The following is a 19,607-nucleotide window of genomic DNA, read 5'->3' as shown; positions in this document are numbered from 1 at the left end:
CTACGTCGTTTATCTTTTTACTTTTATTTTTTGAGAAAAAAAGAAGATATTTCTCGTGTTTGTTAACAAATTCCGTTAGTGTAACGGTATAAGGCTGCTGCACATTCCTCGTATAATTCTATGTTAAAAATGCAAGCATTATAAATTTAGCAGTTTAGCTATAGTTTGATATGCGACTGACATTCGGCAACCATTTTTTCGATTCAGCCCTTTTTTTCAGTGCTGTTGCCAAAATAGAGGATATTTTCGTATAAACAATAATCAATGTGATTAAGTTTTATATGGCAGCTAAAGATTACGCAAATAACTTTGATTGTTTCCAGAAAATTTCGTACTTTTGAAGTTCAATACACTTTTTACGTAAATTGAATTTTGAATTTTCTGGATATGTCATCAGCTCAGTTTTAACCCTAACCCTGCTAAATTTCTATAATGAACTCATCCGTCTTTCAATTTGGACAGTACCATTAACTGTTAAAAGGGGTGCTTACCAAAAAAATACTGACTGAATGGCGAACAGTGCAGATCATGAGCAGACTGCACGGATGTGCAGGCTGATCATGATCTACACTGGTCGCAAAGGCAGAATCAATCGTGTCCAGCATCATAAGGGTTAAACATTGGGATATACAAGGAATGTTGCTTTTTGAATGAAAATGTATCGTGGCTATGGTGTCTGACTGCGTTATGTTTGTGACGATACGTAAATAAATGGTAACTTTTATGACCAGATCATTGTCAGTTACTAGCATTTGTCCCAAAATAGACGGAGGACTTACTGTGTATACGATGTACGTATAACCTATTTTTGGCTTCTACATTGGAATTATTAAAAATTTGAAATTTGATTAAGGACGGAAAAAATAAATGATTTGTGCATCTATCATTATAAACGTGGCCCGTAGTTTTAAGAGATATTTGGAATTTGTTCGTCGGGAATTATGTGATTTTTTTTCTCGACACACTGATTTACGAGTGACCTGGATTGTTATGTGCATGTGGAGTTAGTTCGTCATTATTTTTTTTTAGAAGATGATCAATCGAGAATTGTAAATATTCATGCCATATATAAGCTTAGCAATGTTTCATTTTAAAATAAGAAGCAATTAATTTGACAGTTTTGATGTGCGATTTAATTTCATAAAGACTGTTAAATCTATTTCAATTTGAAAAAAAAAAAAAAACAAAAACTACTGTACAATAAGTTAAAGGTCAGATTAAGGTTATAAAAGTGCATTTTTCTATTTCAAGCAAAAAACAAAAAAAAAAAAAAAAAAAAAAAAAACAACAACAACAAAAACTGTCAACGAAAAAAAAAAAGATAACTGAATATTGATCCACAAGAAATGCTAAGTTTGTCATTAAGAAATCATTTTGCGAAATAAACGCGCACTGTTAGAAATAATAGATAGTTTCATTGATTTTTTTTTTCGGTTCAAGCAATGCGTACATGTCTTATTAATTCTTATGTCTGTCGGCTGTAGTGTAGATTTTGTTGATTTGTGCATATTCGTTTTTAATTTATAAATTACTAAGGGGGACACTTGGCCTATCGATATTCTTTGAAAACGCTGCTTGTATTTGACAAATAAGTACGAATTGACAGAAAACAAAATCCGTATTGCTCTATGTGAAAATTTGATTACAGGTACCTTTACTACTTATATTCATGACCTGGTAAATAAATAGGTTTTTGACTTAAAGGAGTTTAGTCATTTTTGTTTCTGATAAAAACCAAAAATTACGTATAATTAAGAATTTGTTCTAACAGTAGCTTGGACCGGGATGGGTTGATCAAATGGTGGACTTTACAAGGCCTTATCACAATGTGCACTTGCGCGCCTCGGACAAAATCTACTCCAGCCAAATACATTTTCCCAACCCAAGATACTGTTACAATAGCCATATTTACACGATTATATTTTAGTAAAATTATTAAAAATATCATTTTTCCTTAAAACGTTTATATCTACAGGTGCGTCTCGTTAATCTTGTACATACGTAAATATTGCAACAGTCTTTGCCACCATTTAGATCAAGTTATATTTAGACCAAGTTATGTTTAGATCAAATTATATTTATACCAAGTTATATTTAGATCAAATTATATTTATACCAAGTTATATTTAGACTAAGTTCCATTATCAAATGAAAAGCTTTAAAAAAAAACGAAATCAATAAGAGCTCCATTTTTTGCAAGCATCTAATCTATTCTGACTATACGAAAGAAATATTCATTAAAACATCAACTTTTCAAAACAAACTTATTCTATATCATGTACTTGGACAACGGGGATCTTTTGCAATATTTTCATTATCGTTTCCTAAACCACATAGTATCCTGTGTTAGGAATAGTGACAACAGTTACGCTTACTAAAATGCATTATTAATGTGTTTTCATGTAACGGCTGCTTTGACTTTATGCTTATGAAAAACACTAAATTCTAGTCTATTTTACGTTACTTAGTACTTAAAATCACATTAAAACACATAATGCCTCTGAAGTTTGATATCGTCAGTTACTACTTGTTACCTATGCAAACGCAGGCATTTGATCTCACCTGACGTTAAAATTAATTAGGCCACGGTGTGTGTTTGTTTCCTACGAAATCATTTTTAGTTTAGTTATTTTGTATGAAATGCAAGCTTTGCAAAGAGAAAAAAGTTAGGGTTGCATTCTGACGAATATTATTGTTTTCCACATTTTATCCAGTGTGAAAAGTTAAAGATAGTCTGAGAGGAATGATTCCTGCTAGATAAAAAAAAGTGTGTCCACTAGTTTTTTCTTATCCCTTGTTTTTAGCTCTTTGCATTACTTTGGAACAAATTGTTTTAGACTGTCACGTCCTGTTACGCCAAAATAAACACGTATGTACAAAATTAAAGGCACACGCCTGTATATATAAATCACTCACTGAATGATTGAACCATTTGTTATAATGACAGTTTAATAAGAACCCGGGCGTGCATAATGTCATAATCTGATGTGTTTTTTCAAAATGTTATACGCCAAACCTGAATAGATTAATACTAAAATACACGGGAAAACACATGTTTTGAAAGAAGAAGATTAATGCATATAAAATACTTTTTTCTAGTATGATATAGTTTTAATCGTATATTTCAATACATATATTAGAAGGGCATATTGCTTCTTACTGCATTACTCAAAGTAGAAATTGTTCATAATTGTACTTGGAAGTTGTGTTTTTGCACTTGCCTGAAAGGCATTTCTTTCAATTTTGAACGAGTTAATCACAAAGTTTATTTATTAAAGGGACGTAATCAGCTATGTTAAATGACTTTTCTCGTCAAATAAATCAAATTGTTATATACAATAAACTTCACATTTACATAATGTAGATATGGAAATAGCTTTATGTACATCAAATTGTTGACAGAATATATAAATCCGCCCACACAAGCCTATATTGATAGTTCATCATTACATGACCCTCGTATCAATCCGCGATTAACTCGCCAGTCCATAGTTTGTGCTACTTACCGGTTTATAGTTTAACACAAAAGCTGCTAGGCTACAGCCCAAAAGTAGAAGGAAATTGTATGAAAATGTACATCTTATGTGATGTAATAAAACACTTATTGGCTGGCTTGTGGGTCATAGTTTCAGCAGTCATTCAATAATTGAATTATATACAATGTAAGAATATTTCGATAAAATAAGAATTATCGACTTGGATACAATACAGTTGTATATCAGTCATAAGGTTAAAATAACTTCTTTATAAATGGACATGTAGTTTATATTTTATATGAGAAAATATGCAAAACATATATTTTTTGAAGAAACATGTTTTTAAGATCTAAATAAAGAAATTAAACTGTCAACATTTTGACAGTGCATTAAATGAAATGACAGTTAAGGGTTTATCATCTCATCATAGGCATAGGTGTCACTTTGTTTTAACATTATTATCTTCATAACATAGAGGTGTACGTCCGTGTGTCAGTTAAACATTCTGCATACAGAGGTCTGCCATGGTCCCATGCTTCGTCCCGGGCCTATACCAAGCCTCAGCTGAAAATGTACGAAACGTGTCGCATCCTCAATCCGAAACTGCAGTCACGTGGCTTGATCTCGCCACTTTTTTCAAAACCGTAGCCACCACAAACAAAAATAAATAATTGCGTAGTTTCTTCTACGTAAAATCTCCAGTACCACTGGGATTCTAACCCATAACCTGTTTAGAAAGACACATGCCGACCCTTTAATGGGAACTTACTATGAAAATACATGCCTAACCCGTTCATGGGAACTTGATAGAAAGATACTTGCCAAAGCTTTAATGGGAACTTAATAGAAAGATACATACCAAAACATTAATGGGAACTTAATAAAAAGACACATGCCAAAACTTTAACAAGAACTTGATAGAAAGATGCATGCCAAAGCTTTAATTAGGAACTTAATAGAAAGACACATGCCAAAACTTAAATGGGAACTTAATAGAAATATATATATCAAAACTTTAATGGTAGAAATATACATGCCGAAGTTTTAATAGGAACTTGATAGAAATATACATACCAAATACCAAACCTTTAATGGGAACTTAATAAAAAGGTACTTGATATTAAGATACATACAAAACATTCAATGGGAACTTAATAGAAAGGTACATGCCAAAGCTTAATTGGAACTTGATAGAAATATACATACCAAAACTTTAATGGCAACTTAATAGAAAGATACATGCCAAAACTTTAATGGGAACTTAATAGAAAGACACATGCCAAAACTTTAAATGGGAACTTAGTAGAAAGACACATGCCAAAACTTTAATGGGAACTTAATAGAAAGACACATGCCAAAACTTTAATGGGAACTTAATAGAAAGACACATGCCAAAACTTTAATGGGAACTTAATAGAAAGGCACATGCCAAAACTTTAATGGGATTTTAATAGAAAGACACATGCCAAAACTTTAACAAGAACTTGATAGAAAGATGCATGCCAAAGCTTTAATTATGAACTTAATAGAAAGACACATGCCAAAACTTAAATGGGAACTTAATAGAAATATACATATCAAAACTTTAATGGTAGAAATATACATGCCGAAGCTTTAAAAGGAACTTGATAGAAATATACATACCAAAACTTTAATGGGAACTTAATAGAAAGACACATGCCAAAACTTTAGTGGGAACTTAATAGAAAGACACATGCCAAAACTTTAACAAGAACTTGATAGAAAGATACATGCCAAAGCTTTAATTATGAACTTAATAGAAAGACACATGCCAAAACTTAAATGGGAACTTAATAGAAATAAACATATCAAAACTTTAATGGTAGAAATATACATGCCGAAGCTTTAATAGGAACTTGATCGAAATATACATACCAACACTTTAATGGGAACTTAATAGAAAGGTACATGCCAAAGCTCCAATAAGAACTTGATAGAAAGATACATACCAACACTTTAATGGGAACTTAATAGAAAGATACATGCCAAAGTTTTAATAGGAACTTGATAGAAAGATACATACCAAAACTTTAATAGTAACTTAATAGAAAGACACATACCAAAACTTTAATGGGAACTTAATAGAAAGATACATGCCAAAAAATTAATAAGAACTTGATACAAAGATACATGCAAAAACTTTAATTAGGAACTTAATAGAAATATAGAAATATACATACTAAAACTTTAATGGTAGAAATATACATGCCAAAGCTTTGATGGGAACTTGATAGAAATATACATACCTAAACTTTAATGGGAACTTAATAAAAAGGTACATGCCAAAGCTTTAATAGGAACTTGATAGAAAGGTATATACCAACACTTTAACGGGAACTTAATAGAAAGATACATGCCAAAACTTTAATAAAAACTTGATCGAAAGATACATGCTAAAGCTTTAATTAGGAGCTTAATAGAAAGATACATGCCAAAACTTTAATTAGAACTTGATCGAAAGATACAGGCTAAACTTTTAATTAGGAGCTTAATAGAAAGATACATGCCAAAACTTTAATGGGAACTTAATAAAAAGGTACATGCCAAAGCTTTAATAAGAACTTGATAGACAAATACATACCAAAACTTTAATGGGAACTTAATAGAAAGATACATGTCAAAGCCTTATTTAGGAACTTAATAGAATGATACATACCAAACCTTAAATGGAAACTTAATAGATATATACATGCCAAAGTTTTAACGGGAACTTAATAGAAAGATACATGCCAAAGCTTTAATAGTAACTTGATAGAAATATACATACCGAAACTGTAATGGGAACTTAATAGAAAGATTAATTAGAAACTTAATAGAAAGATACATACCAAATCTTAAATAGGAACTTGATAGAATGATACATGCCAAAGCTTTAATAAGAACTTGATAGAAAGATACATACCAAAGCTTTAATAGGAACTTAATAGACAGATACATAATAATTTTTTAATGGGAACTTAATAGAAAAATACATGCCAAAGCTTTAATAGGAACTTAATAGACAGATACATAATAATTTTTTAATGGGAACTTAATAGAAAAATACATGCCAAAGCCTTATTTAGCAACTTAATAGGATGATACATACCAAAGCTTAAATGGAAACTTAATAGAAATATACATGCCAAAGCTTTGTAGAGAACTTGATAATATGAATGATGCATACCAAAGCTTTGGGAACTATAGAAGATAATGCCAAAGCTTATAGTAGGAATGATACATACCAAAACTTTAAATATGAAACTTAATAGAAAGATACATGCCGAAACTTTGATAGGAAACTGTGATAGAAGATAATCCAAAACTTTAATGGGTACTTATAGAAAGATAATTAAAAAACCAAAACTTTAATGGAAATTGATAGAAGATACATGCCAAACTTTATAGACTGATAGAAAGAACATATCGAAACTTTAATGGGAACTTAATAGAAAGATAAATTAGAAACTTAATAGAAAGATACATACCAAAACTTTAATAGGAAATTGATAGAATGATACATGCCAAAGTTTTAATAAGAACTTGATAGAAAGACACATATCGAAACTTTAATGGGAACTTAATAGAAAAAAACATGCCAATTTTATGGGAACTCGATAGGAAGATACATGCCAAATCTTTAATGGGAACTCAATTGGAAAATACATACCATGATTTTTATTGGAACTCAGTAGGAAGATATATGCCAAAACGTCTACGTTTCTGTAAGATTTTAGGAGGCATTCGTATGACATCTAGTGTAGCATCATTTATTCAATTACTTTATGTGAGTAATATCACATTGGTTTTGTGGAATTTAGTAGGACGCATTTACAATAATGACGTAGAGTTATCAGATACGGATATGATGGGAAAAAATAAAACCTCTTGCTTGATTTCAGCAATTCTGTTGCTTAAATCTGCACACTAGCCTTTGAACCAAGCAAGTTTCCGTTTACAAATTGAAAAAAAAAAGAATACTCGCCAAAATATCCCATAATATGGACGCAGTGTCCGCGCGTGTGTCAGGTATTGTCCTTGATTCTGTTATACTCAGTATTGCAGTTCTTTTGTTGAAGGGCATGGCATTCAACGAAGTAGCGTGAACATTTTGCAGATATTAGTTTTAAAGGCATATACATATTTACTTCAATTTCAGACCAAAGCCATTAACCTTGTTAGACTTGTTTCAAATCCTATGTTTATTTTACACATATGTTTGTATGTATGTATACTCAGTTCCAAAAGAAAGTGTAAACTTTTTAAGTTTAAATATTTCAAAAAATTCGCCGACGTTTTTGTTTCATTTTTTTCATACACTAACTCTCAGGTATAACTCAAAATCTAAAATGCACACCAATTTGTTTACGAAACTGATTTAAATTTTGGTACCAAACATTATAAGTTTTCATGAAAATAACCGAGAAAAAATAACAGAAAACTAAGTGCACACGTTCTTTTTGGAACTGAGTGTATGTATGTATGTATGTATGTATGTATGTATGTATGTATGTGTTGTTGCTGTTGTTGTTTTTGTACTGTTTCGAAATAAATCCTGTTTAAACGAAAGGCATATAAGTGCTAACGAGTTTTGTCATAATGAAGATATTTCCGTGATTTATCTGAAAATCATCAAATTGTGACATGATAAAGTTACCATGCATGCATACAGATGCATTTTTTGTTGTTGACACATACCATACATTAAACATCAGATCCATGAGTTTTTATAGTCACGTCTGGCGAGATGTAGAAAATGAAGGATATATTTAATTCATACTGCTTGTCCATCTCAGTTAAACGCACTATTCAACAAATTATGCAAAAAGCATTTGCAGATTATTCTGTATCTCCCTCGGAATATTACTTATAACAACAACTGAATTTAAGTCAAAAATAAATCTCACCAATTCATTAACATTATTGGATTTTTGCATCATTCGCACTTACGTTTCCTGGACGAAATCGTTACTTGGGCCGCTTTTCGTGTACATTGTTTGGCATAGCATCAAGAACTTTCACTTTTTAATCCTTTTCGAAACATAAGTGACAGAAATTCTGGATAATTGATTTGACGTAGAAAAATAATTGTAAACCGCCGAAGCCAAAATATCCACAAGGATTTGCTCTTGCGTTTATTGGCACACAGTTCGTTATAAAAAAACACCACCTGTGTTCCAACGACTTTGCAAACATCAATCCTATCAGATTAGGGGTCGTCCGTTTCAAAAGTAATACCAACCAATTAAGTTTCAAAAGTAATACAAACCGATTACATTAATACCAAAATTTAAGTAAGTTATTAAAATTTAAAAGGGATACAATAAAAAATGGACAATACTTGTTATTTCTTTCGTGTAAAAAGTCAAGAAAAGGCAAATATGATCGAACATGTAAAGTGAAAGACTGGCCAAACATCTCGCATAAATCATTAATAATGTTACTTTTATTGTCACGCGTATGCGTTTGACCATAAAATGTCGTGACATGATAATAATTAATTAACAATTGATCTTAATTATGTGTGCTATTACTTATTAATGTCCGGCATGTAACGAAAATATTAGTCTCATTACTGATTTACGCGTGCTACATATTCTATGGCCTAATAATGTTAATTGTACCGCATTTCAGTATTTAAAAAATGCACCTTCCCGTAGGGGCTATAAGTAACATATATCTGTGTTTCAATGTCGTGTACTTCTGGTAATATGAGCAAAATTTCCTAAAAATATATATTTTGAATCCATCAATAAAATGTTTTAAATACGTTTGATACGTTTGCACGTTATTTTCATTTTTTTTAATGAGACCGTCTAAAATAGTTATTTCCTAGGGCTGCAACTACTAGGAGAAGTACATATAATTAGTATTGAAAACATTCTGAAATCGCGGTCACTAAGGTTAGAATGCTCTCCAGGGTAAATAAGTTAGTTGCAGTTTAGCTACACAGACCTCGCCTCGGCGATATATGACCATTTTGTGTCAATTCGCCGTAAAACCAAACTCACTCACAGACCTCGAGCTAAGGGAGGTAATTACTATTCGGAGTTTAATAATACTATATGATATTGTTTTTATGCTTTCAGGATTCGGTGGTGTCTCGTGTCTCTACAGTATGTAGCTCTGTGCGGAGCTTTGACCACTCAACCACCACCATTATGGGGTGGGTTCGGTCCATTTTTCGGTTCTTCTTGGTGGGACCAGTCCAATTCTAACACGGCGGTCCAGGTGGCACAGGCGCCGGGTACTGATCATGCTGCGGCGCCTGTAATTTCGCCGCCAAACCTGTTCATAGAACCAGTCGCTGCCCCAGCAACTAAACCGCCATCCTATGAGACAGCAACTCCTGTTAAAGTGACCAAACCCGCCGCCCCTGAGGTGCCAACAGAACCATCAATTTCGCTGCATGACCTTATCAGACTTGCTGTTGGAGGGATGGGGATGGGCCATGAAGTGAAAGGCTCGTCCGATGTTTTCAAAAATATATTTTCTGGTTCATCAAGAGACACTAATGCAAGTTCGTCGGATTCAAATCTTAAATCTAAGATACAAGAAACTACAATAAAAACAGCTATCAAAACCATACAAAAACTGGCTACAACGGCTCCTGCAACGAAAGTTGCAGAGGCACCAGCAACGCAGAACAAAGTGGCACCAGCAACTAAGACAACGAATGCGCCAACTACAACAACAAAAGCAACAACTACTACCACAACACCAAAACCAACAACAACAACTACTACCACACCAAAACCAACAACAACAACAACTACTACTACTACACCAAAACCAACAACAACAACAACAACGCCATCTACGACAACGGTAGCACGTATCGTCTTGACAACCAATAAACCAATAATGAAAATGACTATTGGTGAGATACTAAGGTTACAATCGAATATGAATGCCGAAGCAAACCAGGTTACCGTTAAGGTAGGGCTTGACTTAAGTTGTAACGGTTGCATGAACAATTACACGTTATGATGTAAATATACATACAACATGACTTTACCTTATGAAAAATGACTTTATATTTCCCGTCACGTGGTCAAGTAAAAAGATCTTTGACATAATTTATCCTCCTTAAATTCTTAAGTCAGAACATCAACCTATTTTTGTGCTAATGATATACGTTAACGTTTGATAAATGGTTGCAACCCGAAAAATCTCTATCTCTAATGTCAAGACAACTTTTGTGTTTATATTGCAAGGAAAATAACATATTTACACAAATTAATGAGTATTATTTCAAACTTTTAGTGCGTGTAATAATGACATTTATAGCCGTATGAATAATTACTACAATCAAGTCTATGAAAACTATGTTGAAAAAAAATCAATAGCAAAATTCATCACTCTTTGTCTTGTAAAACAAGCAGTAGAGCATTTCATGAAAACACGAATTTGATACTTTTACGTAATTTGAATTTCAAACTTTGTGCGAAAAGATACCAATGCGTCTATTACGACACTTTAATTTGTACATTTGTCATTTTCGTAATAACTTTCTCATTTTTTTTTACTCCTTGGACGCTTATTAAGACAGCTAATCATTTATCATCAAAGTACATATAAATAATGCAAAACCATCTGCTGTGAGAAACAGTATAAACATTATCTATTTTATACAATGAAATGAAACAAAGAGTTGCAGCTTTTTATGTACATATACAACAAATCAACCATATGCAATGCGACACACTTTGAAAGCGTCATTTTCCAATCAAAACATTTTTTCTAATTCAAATGTTACATAACGACTGACTTGTTGTTACAGGCACAAGGAAGACCACGTGGTTGTCATTACAAAGGGACATTCTACAAGCCTCTTTCTGAAATCGAGAAAGGTCAGACCGGAAACTGGTGCTATGGCTCTTACTGTAATCACGAAGGCGTTGTTGTTCACTGGGACGACCATAAATGCACAACAGCACAGACCGCGCCTTCAATAACAAAGCCAACAGAAACCGTTCCGCCCGTAACCCAACCGACAGTAACCAATCCAGTACAAACAGGCGGCATGGGCGGAATGGCTAGTTTTATGAATATGGCCCAGATGGCTGGTATGGGCGGAATGGCTGGTTCGGGCGGAATGGCAGATATTTCTCGTTTTGCTGCAATGATGGGCGGCAATGCTGGGTCAGGAGGAACGGGCGGAACTAGTGGAAGTAGTGGTAATTCGGGGATGGGATGTTTTCACAATGGAAAATGGTACGCTCCAGGTGCGGATATTGAAAATTTGAGGGACTATGGACGTTGCTATGGTACTTATTGTAACTATAATTCAGAAATTGTAAACTGGAATGATCGTTGTACTGCAACAGTTCCGACTCCAACGGCAGGAGGCAGCATTAGTCAGATGGGAAACATGGATCAAATGGGCATGGGCGGAGGAGGATTATGGATGTCACAGATGGGTATAGGTGAAGGGGGGATGGGAATGTCACAGATGGCGGCACTTAGTGGCGAAGGTGGATTGGGTATGGGTGGAGGGGGAATGGGGATGTCACAGATGGCGGCACTAAATGGCGAAGGTGGATTGGGTATGGGTGGAGGGGGGATGGGGATGTCACAGATGGCGGCACTAAGTGGCGAAGGTGGATTTGGTATGGGCGGAGGGGGTATGGGGATGTCACAGATGGCGGCACTAAGTGGTGAAGGTGGGTTGGGTATGGGCGGAGGGGGTATGGGAATGGGAATGTCACCAATGGCGGCCTTTGGTGGCGAAGGAGGGTTGGGTAGTGGCGGAGAAACAGGTATGGGTGGACAAGCTGGTATGGGGACACAGTCGCAAGGTGGTTTGTCAATGAGACAGCTACAACAACTAGACCTTATATAAGCTATATAGGACAAATTCAGATAGACAAAAAACAACTGGCTCTTTCTACCTCAGTATTTCACAGTGTAACGCATGGCGTGCATTAATGAAATGGCATTGCTTTTTTATGAAAGTTGTATCTATGACATACGTTACTTGTACAGACTTTGGATCAAAAGTGGGAGAAACGTAAAATCCGTAGGCGTTTCAAGAGTCCATAAATATGTATAAACGAACCATAATCTGGTTTAATTTGTGTACATATCAGTGAACAGAACCATCTGTGAGGACAAAACTGAATGAAAGGCCGTGAAGGAATGTCTATTGTAACAACATCGACCGAAATGGATATTTTATCTTCTGGGGCATAGTGGCATTCTTTAAGGTACTGGACCCGTAAAGACGATCGGCAATTTCCGTTTCATTATGTATTTCCGGTTAAATAGCGTAGGGGAACACGTAATAACACTAAAATTGCCGATCGTCTGTGCAACCACCTTAAGTAAGAATACTGGATTACCATATTTTGTAAAAAATAAACTGTTCCAGCAGATGTATTTTAATTTTGAAAAAGAGGCGAAGTCCTATTTTATATATTCAGTAATGTACTAACAACAGCTTCTTTTGTAAAGATATCTAAATAAAACGTAAACAATGAATTCGTATGCGTAAAAAATAACTCGCACGTGAAATGTCAGTCAAAACAATACGTACTTAAAAAGCTTTTATAACATGTTTTATGTCAGTAAATCTTCTTTGAAGCATATAAAAGTCACCATGTAAAGGTTTCATGTCGCAATGAATCAAATAAAAACTTACCAAATATAGTTCAGACTCACGAGTCGAGTTTAATTATTCATTTTTTTTGTCGGAAGGAACAATATATTTATTGAATTAACTATGCTTAAGAGTAAACATTTATGCTGCCGAGGGTCGAAATAAGTAAGTTAATAACATACCGATAGTGTTGCTAAAGCGTTATTATTATAGAAACAGGTCTTGCGGAAAAACTTTATTTCCAAAATATAACTTTTCCGAACAGATAAAGGTACCTTAATTTGTACTGTATTTACAAAATTCGAAGCATTTCACTGAACATTTATATCCCCGATGGTGTACTACACGATATAACAATTTAATTAATTGTATTGTATCTTCTTTTTTTTCGCACGAAAATGATGTAGAAGAAAAAAATGCTTGTGAATTAACAATGTTATTTTCTGTTTCAAATCTAGAGTTATGTTAAGTTCAATTGGATTTACGCAGCAAACACGAATTCCCACCGCAGCGAATAGAATGTGTCTACGGATCGCTAAAATTACATGAATAGTGTAGGCGGTCGTGAATCGCGCAAATAACATGACTACCACGAAAATAATTAGACTCGTGTTTGCGGTTCGGCAACGCAAAAATAACACGACTCCTGTATGTGTGTCCATTGCGAAAATGACATGACTCTTGAAGGTGTGTGTCCCCTGCGAAAATAATGTGATTCTTGTAAGCATCTGTGCCAGCCGCGAAAATTACACGACTCTTGTGAGCGGCTCTCCACTGCGAAACAACACGACTTTTAGGCGGATGTCCACTGCGAAAAATAACACAACAGTTTCTCTTGTAGGCGGTTGATAAACGCGTAAATATCACGACTCTCACGAAAACAGCACGACTCTTGTAGGTGGGTGTCCATTGCGAAATAACAGTACTCTTGTATAGGCAGTTAACAAACGCGAAAATAACACGACTTTTTTAGGCGGTCTGCAAATGTGAAAATAATAAAACTCTTGTAGGAGAGTGTTCAAGTTGTGAAAATAACATGACTCTTGTAGGCGTGTGTCTAACGCGAAAATAACGTGATTCTTGTGAGCGACTGTGTCAACTCATGGGTGTCAGTCAACTGCGAAAATAAAGCGACTATTGAAGGCGGCTGCCCACAGCGACAATATAACGTACGCGACTCGTGTGGGTGGTTGTCCATCGCGAAAATAATGCAACTCTTGTAGACGGCTGTCCATCACAACAATTACATGAAATAGATGCTGTAAAATGACCTACACTTCTTCAGAACATTTCTGTACTTGTTGATAGCGGTTAACATATGTATAATTATGTAACTAATCAAATGCATTTATCAACATCAACACTACTCAAAAGTTTAAATTCTAAACAATAGCATAATTGTCAACTTCAGTTTTTGTTGTTTTGTTTATGTGTTGTTGTTTAGTAACGGTTTATATAATAAAGTTGTCAAAATGCATACAGATTTATTGTGTATCCCTTCAAATTTCTGTTTGACTTTTAAAACCAGAGCAAGTGGGAGGAATGCTTCCTTGTAATACTCCATTCAAACGTTCAAAGCTGGCATTAGACACATGCATATTAATGCGAAAGGATGATAGATACTTCATAGGGATCATCTCAACATAATTTTTAGAATCTGCGGTAGGAAAATAGTGCTCCGTGCGTGCATGTAGGCATGCGCCTGGATATAAATTTGCCTTTAAATGTGCGTCCGTACATCCGTTTCAGATTAAATTTTTGTACATAATTATATTTCCAAAAGTGTTTGACTTACTTTCATTCGAAGTTTAGTTAAGACAGCATACACACCTGAATGACAAACAATGATTTTATCAAAGAGCAAATCGCTGTGTGATATATGTGGTTTCAATTCTAACACGATATCAAGAATCATAGTTTAACCAGCATCAACCAGAGTTTTTTCATTTTTTATTCACTTACTGGTTTATTATGCCAGGTTACGCAGTACCTATAAAGTGATTCCATTAACCAGATCATTAAGCTTGAAAATAACTATGGGGTTGTGATGCTGATGGTTACCTTAGCTTTTCTTGTCAAACTATAAATATGTTAAAGATCACTTATTGACACTGTAATACATCAAATTAATACTTTCACTTCGCTGCGCTCCATTTCTGTAAACCTGAATTTCACGAGGTCCTATATATCCTATACTTATAGCACATTTCTGAAATTTCTCACATATTTAGAAAAAAAAATGTTAAAAAGACATGAAAATTTCAACAAAATCGAGTGATACTATCATTTGGTTTATTCTACGTTCACAAATTTTCAATTTTAAAACGTCACAATTTACACATTAAAGTCTGTAATTTACAAACGAGCTAGTTTCGTTATAAGAAAATTTTGGCAAAATAAACCAAAAACAAGAGCTGTCTCCATAGGATGACATATGCCCCCGATGGCACTTTGAATGAGTAGTTATGGCCGATGTTAGAGTTTAGGACCTTTGACCTACGGAGCTGGGTCTTGCGTGCGACACGTCGTCTTACTGTGTCACACATTCATGCGTAGTTATTTTAAAATCCATGCATGAATGACAAAGATATGGACCGGACACGCCCATCAATGCACTATCATGAAAAATGACCTTTAACGTCAAAGTGTGACCTTAGCCTTTGAGCTACGGACCTGGGTCTTGGGCGCGACACGTCGTCTTACTGTGGTACACATTCATGCCAAGTTATTTGAAAATCCATCCATGGTTGAAAAATATATGGACCGGACATGCCCATCAATGCACTATCCTTTAAAGTCTAAGTGTGACCTTGACCTTTGAGCTACGGACCTGGGTCTTGCGCGCGACACGTCGTCTTACTGTGGTACACAATCATGCCAAGTTATTTGAAAATCCATCCATGGTTGAAAAAGATATGGACCGGACACGCCCATCAATGCACTATCCTTTAAAGTCTAAGTGTGACCTTGACCTTTGAGCTACGGACCTGGGTCTTACGCGCGACACGTCGTCTTACTGTGGTACACATTCATGCCAAGTTATTTGAAAATCTATCCATCGATGACAAAGATATGGACCGGACACGCCCATCAATGCTTTATCCTTTAATGTCTAAGTGTGACCTTGACCTTTGAGCTACGGACCTGGGTCTTGCGCGCGACACGTCGTCTTACTGTGGTACACATTCATGCCAAGTTATTTGAAAATCCATCCATCGATGACAAAGATATGGACCGGACACGAAAATTGCGGACAGACTGACAGACTGACAGACCAACAGACTGACAGACCGACAGACTGACAGACGGACAGACGGTTCAAAAACTATATGCCTCCCTTCGGGGGCATAAAAATAATGAAATAATAGTAATATTTTCTTTATCCTCTCATATCATGGTGATAAGTATTATATAGGTTTATAGATTAGTTGTTGACCTTCTACTGAATTGAAGTTCTGCAGAAACGGATCGCAGCAAAGTCAGGACAATATCTTAATTATTAGAATGACATATAACCTATTAATTGTTTATAGTTTAACAAGTAAATCTGTGGGTAACAGTTGGCAACCCTATATGCCAAAATTTATCTACTTAATGGATTCGATCACTAGGAACAGTGTAACATGGCAAAATAAACCAATCAAAGAGTCAAAAGTTTGAAAAACTCTTGTTCATGATTGGATGTTTATACTACTTAAACTATAAATTTATTTATTTTTTCAACTTTGACCATATATTTGTGAAAGTTCAATACAGTGCTCGAGCCAAAATAAATTGTACTCAAAACTATTAAATATACCACAATAAAAAAAAAAAAATATACCACAATAAAAAATAAAATGACGGTATAAACAAAAATGTACATACTTTTTCATTGACGGTGGGAAACAAAAACAAACATTAATGTATTACTAAGTTCTTCTCTGATAATACGTTTAAGGCAGAGTTTTCACATGTTTTATTGTATGTGCGATTTCCCGCGATATAAATAGCACAGCGACGCTATACAAATACAATCATATAACATAGAATAAGAATGACACGTTTTGTAAATAGAATCGTCAGATATTGAACAACAATGATGACTTTTACCATAAGAATATCGAACATACAATAAGAATAACGACATATACAATAACAATGGTAATACTTAGAATATGAATGATTCAGATTGTAGCAGCAGAAATTACAGTATGTCTCCATGTGGATCCTTCTTTGCGCTTTATTCAACACTGTCGTCTAACCTTGCAGGCTTCAGTTCCAAGAACAATATGTGTACCTGTATCCAAGAATATAGTGTGAAGTAGCTATGCTTCCTTGCGTAAGTTCATATAAATGAGCATTTGGAAAGGTCTTTCATATTTTTTTTCTCATAAATATCCATCAACAGTCCAACCTATCTTAAAGACATCTCTGTATAGCAATGAATACTGTATAGCATATTTCTACAAAGTCAGTTCAAGAGCACTCTATTGCAATGATTTCTCTATTTGGCTCCAAGTCCTTATAAAGTCAAGTTACACCTTGAGACCTATATCGAAAAAGGCCACTTTATGCTCGGCTATTGTATATAGTGGAACGAAACCAACGAGTTTCGAGCTCTCTCCAAAATTGCCAATTAATACTCCTTGAGTAGTGACATTAATTCGATATCATGTTTAGGGGGTTATATATAAAGCCTAAATTTAAAAGAATCAGGAAAGAAAGTCTGGAATTTTACACAGCATCTTCTGTTTCTTGCACAATGCATGACACAGAGATAAGAAAAACTAGAGCTCGTTTAATAATGTGATTTAAGATAGGTCATCATTTAGTAGCTATATTATCTAGAAAACACTTTATTAATTTCCGCTGATTCAAGAACAAGGCATGGACATGATAACCACATAGCTTCAGACACATTAGGACTCAAAGATTCTATTAATATTCATTTTATACTAGAACAGTAGGTCAGACGAACATGTTTCACACTATCGCACACACAGCAGCCACATTTGGCTCCTTCAAAGCTATTGTCACTGTGCCTGCTCTAATCTCTGCGCTAAATCTCTTAGTAGCAACCAGTGTACAGTGTACTAGTTTTAATCCTGTAAATTTGGAAAATTTTATTGTTCGGCACATTCGAGCCAAAAGGTGTTTCTTCATTGCATAATTTGCAAGTAGCAGGGACAGTGTTCTGGTTAAATCTAGCAGTGTTACTCTGGAGTATGTATGTTCCAGTAAGCAATCTGGCTTTGATCTCTGATCGTCTAATTTCATGTGGTCTAGATTTCGTTGCCTTCAGGTCGGATATCCGGGCACTTTAGCGTATCGCGTTGCGTAGCAACAAGCCGAGGTGACAGCAGACGCTAAATTGTAATTGAAAAGCGTTTCATGTTTCACTAGTGCTGGTTGTTTTTCTTTGCTTAAAGTTAAATTTTGGGAAATATTAATAAGTCAGTGAATTTATAATGTAGCATGATGTTCAAGAAATCACTCCTGTGAAAGAAAACTTTCTTTTTTTAGGTTTCAGACGTGATATTCATCATTGATCCGTGTAAGCTGCGAGGTCTCATATTTGTGACGGACTGGATGAAAATCATAATTTAAAAAATTGGAGGTCTTTTAAAAATAAATAAAATAGAGAATGTAGCTCACCTAATTAGGTTAATCCATTTGTTTCACTTTTCTCGTTCTATTTTGTAGCCAGCCATTAAAATAGTTCTGAAAGCCAGATAGCTTGAACTGTGGTGTCAAAAGTGATTCAGTCACGCCAAATTTAATTAAATCAACACCTCTTACCTAAATTCTGATTCGTGTGAGATTTAATGAGAGGTGTCAAAATTTAAAGCTTAATAGTACATTATGCGTAAATACTGGAGAAGGGATTTTTTCCCCTCGAAGCGTATCAGGATCACAATATAAGATCTTTTTCTGCATTTATAACACAAAGGGATTTTTTATATGTTACACGTGGAGATAAAATGATATATAATAACTGCATGCTAGCTTCTTTTTACGAAAAGCCAGGACGTATCAATAAATTGATGACTTCTATTTACGAAAATACTGTCTGCTTTGTAGTAAATTATCAATTATTTAAAACTGTGAACGATAATTTGCATCCATATTTTTTTGTTAATTGTTATAGACTGTCACAATTGACTGCTTCCACATACCACAAAATTAAAGCACACATTCCAGTCATAAGTCATAAATCACTATGGAAACCAATCAGTATGTGGTATATTAATGAAAATCAGTTTCGACCAGTTTCTAATGACTATCACTAATTAATAGATTGATTTCCTGTTTGTTTTATCCCTCTGATGTACCCCTCCGGGGCCTTATGGTAATTTCCTGTCTTATCCGTTTGATGTATGCCTTCAGGGTCTTATGATATTTGGAAGATGCACATTATTGTTATTTGCATGTCAATTATTGACAAAGGGATTAAGAGAGCTACTACATAAAAAAAAACTTAATAAATACACATGCCCGAGCATATAGGCATATAGTTCATTTGAAATTTTAAAATCAATTCACCAAAC

At 34.5% G+C, this 19,607-nt stretch overlaps 1 protein-coding gene across 1 annotated transcript; it reads left to right on the top strand.

Moving 5' to 3' along the window:
• The first annotated feature begins 643 nt into the window (after positions 1 to 643).
• On the top strand, positions 644 to 14,554 carry LOC123557337 (uncharacterized). The gene is made up of 3 exons (XM_045348754.2): positions 644 to 791; positions 9,566 to 10,415; positions 11,260 to 14,554. The coding sequence occupies exons 1-3, from the start codon at positions 712 to 714 to the stop codon at positions 12,319 to 12,321; spliced, it is 1,992 nt and encodes a 663-aa protein (XP_045204689.2). The 5' UTR covers positions 644 to 711; the 3' UTR covers positions 12,322 to 14,554.
• The last annotated feature ends 5,053 nt before the right edge of the window (positions 14,555 to 19,607 follow it).

Source organism: Mercenaria mercenaria, chromosome 5 (assembly GCF_021730395.1).
Source record: "Mercenaria mercenaria strain notata chromosome 5, MADL_Memer_1, whole genome shotgun sequence".
Taxonomy (NCBI): Eukaryota; Metazoa; Mollusca; class Bivalvia; order Venerida; family Veneridae; genus Mercenaria; species Mercenaria mercenaria.
The sequence above is the reverse complement of the archived record's forward strand: the minus strand, read 5'-3'. Positions and strand labels throughout refer to the sequence as shown.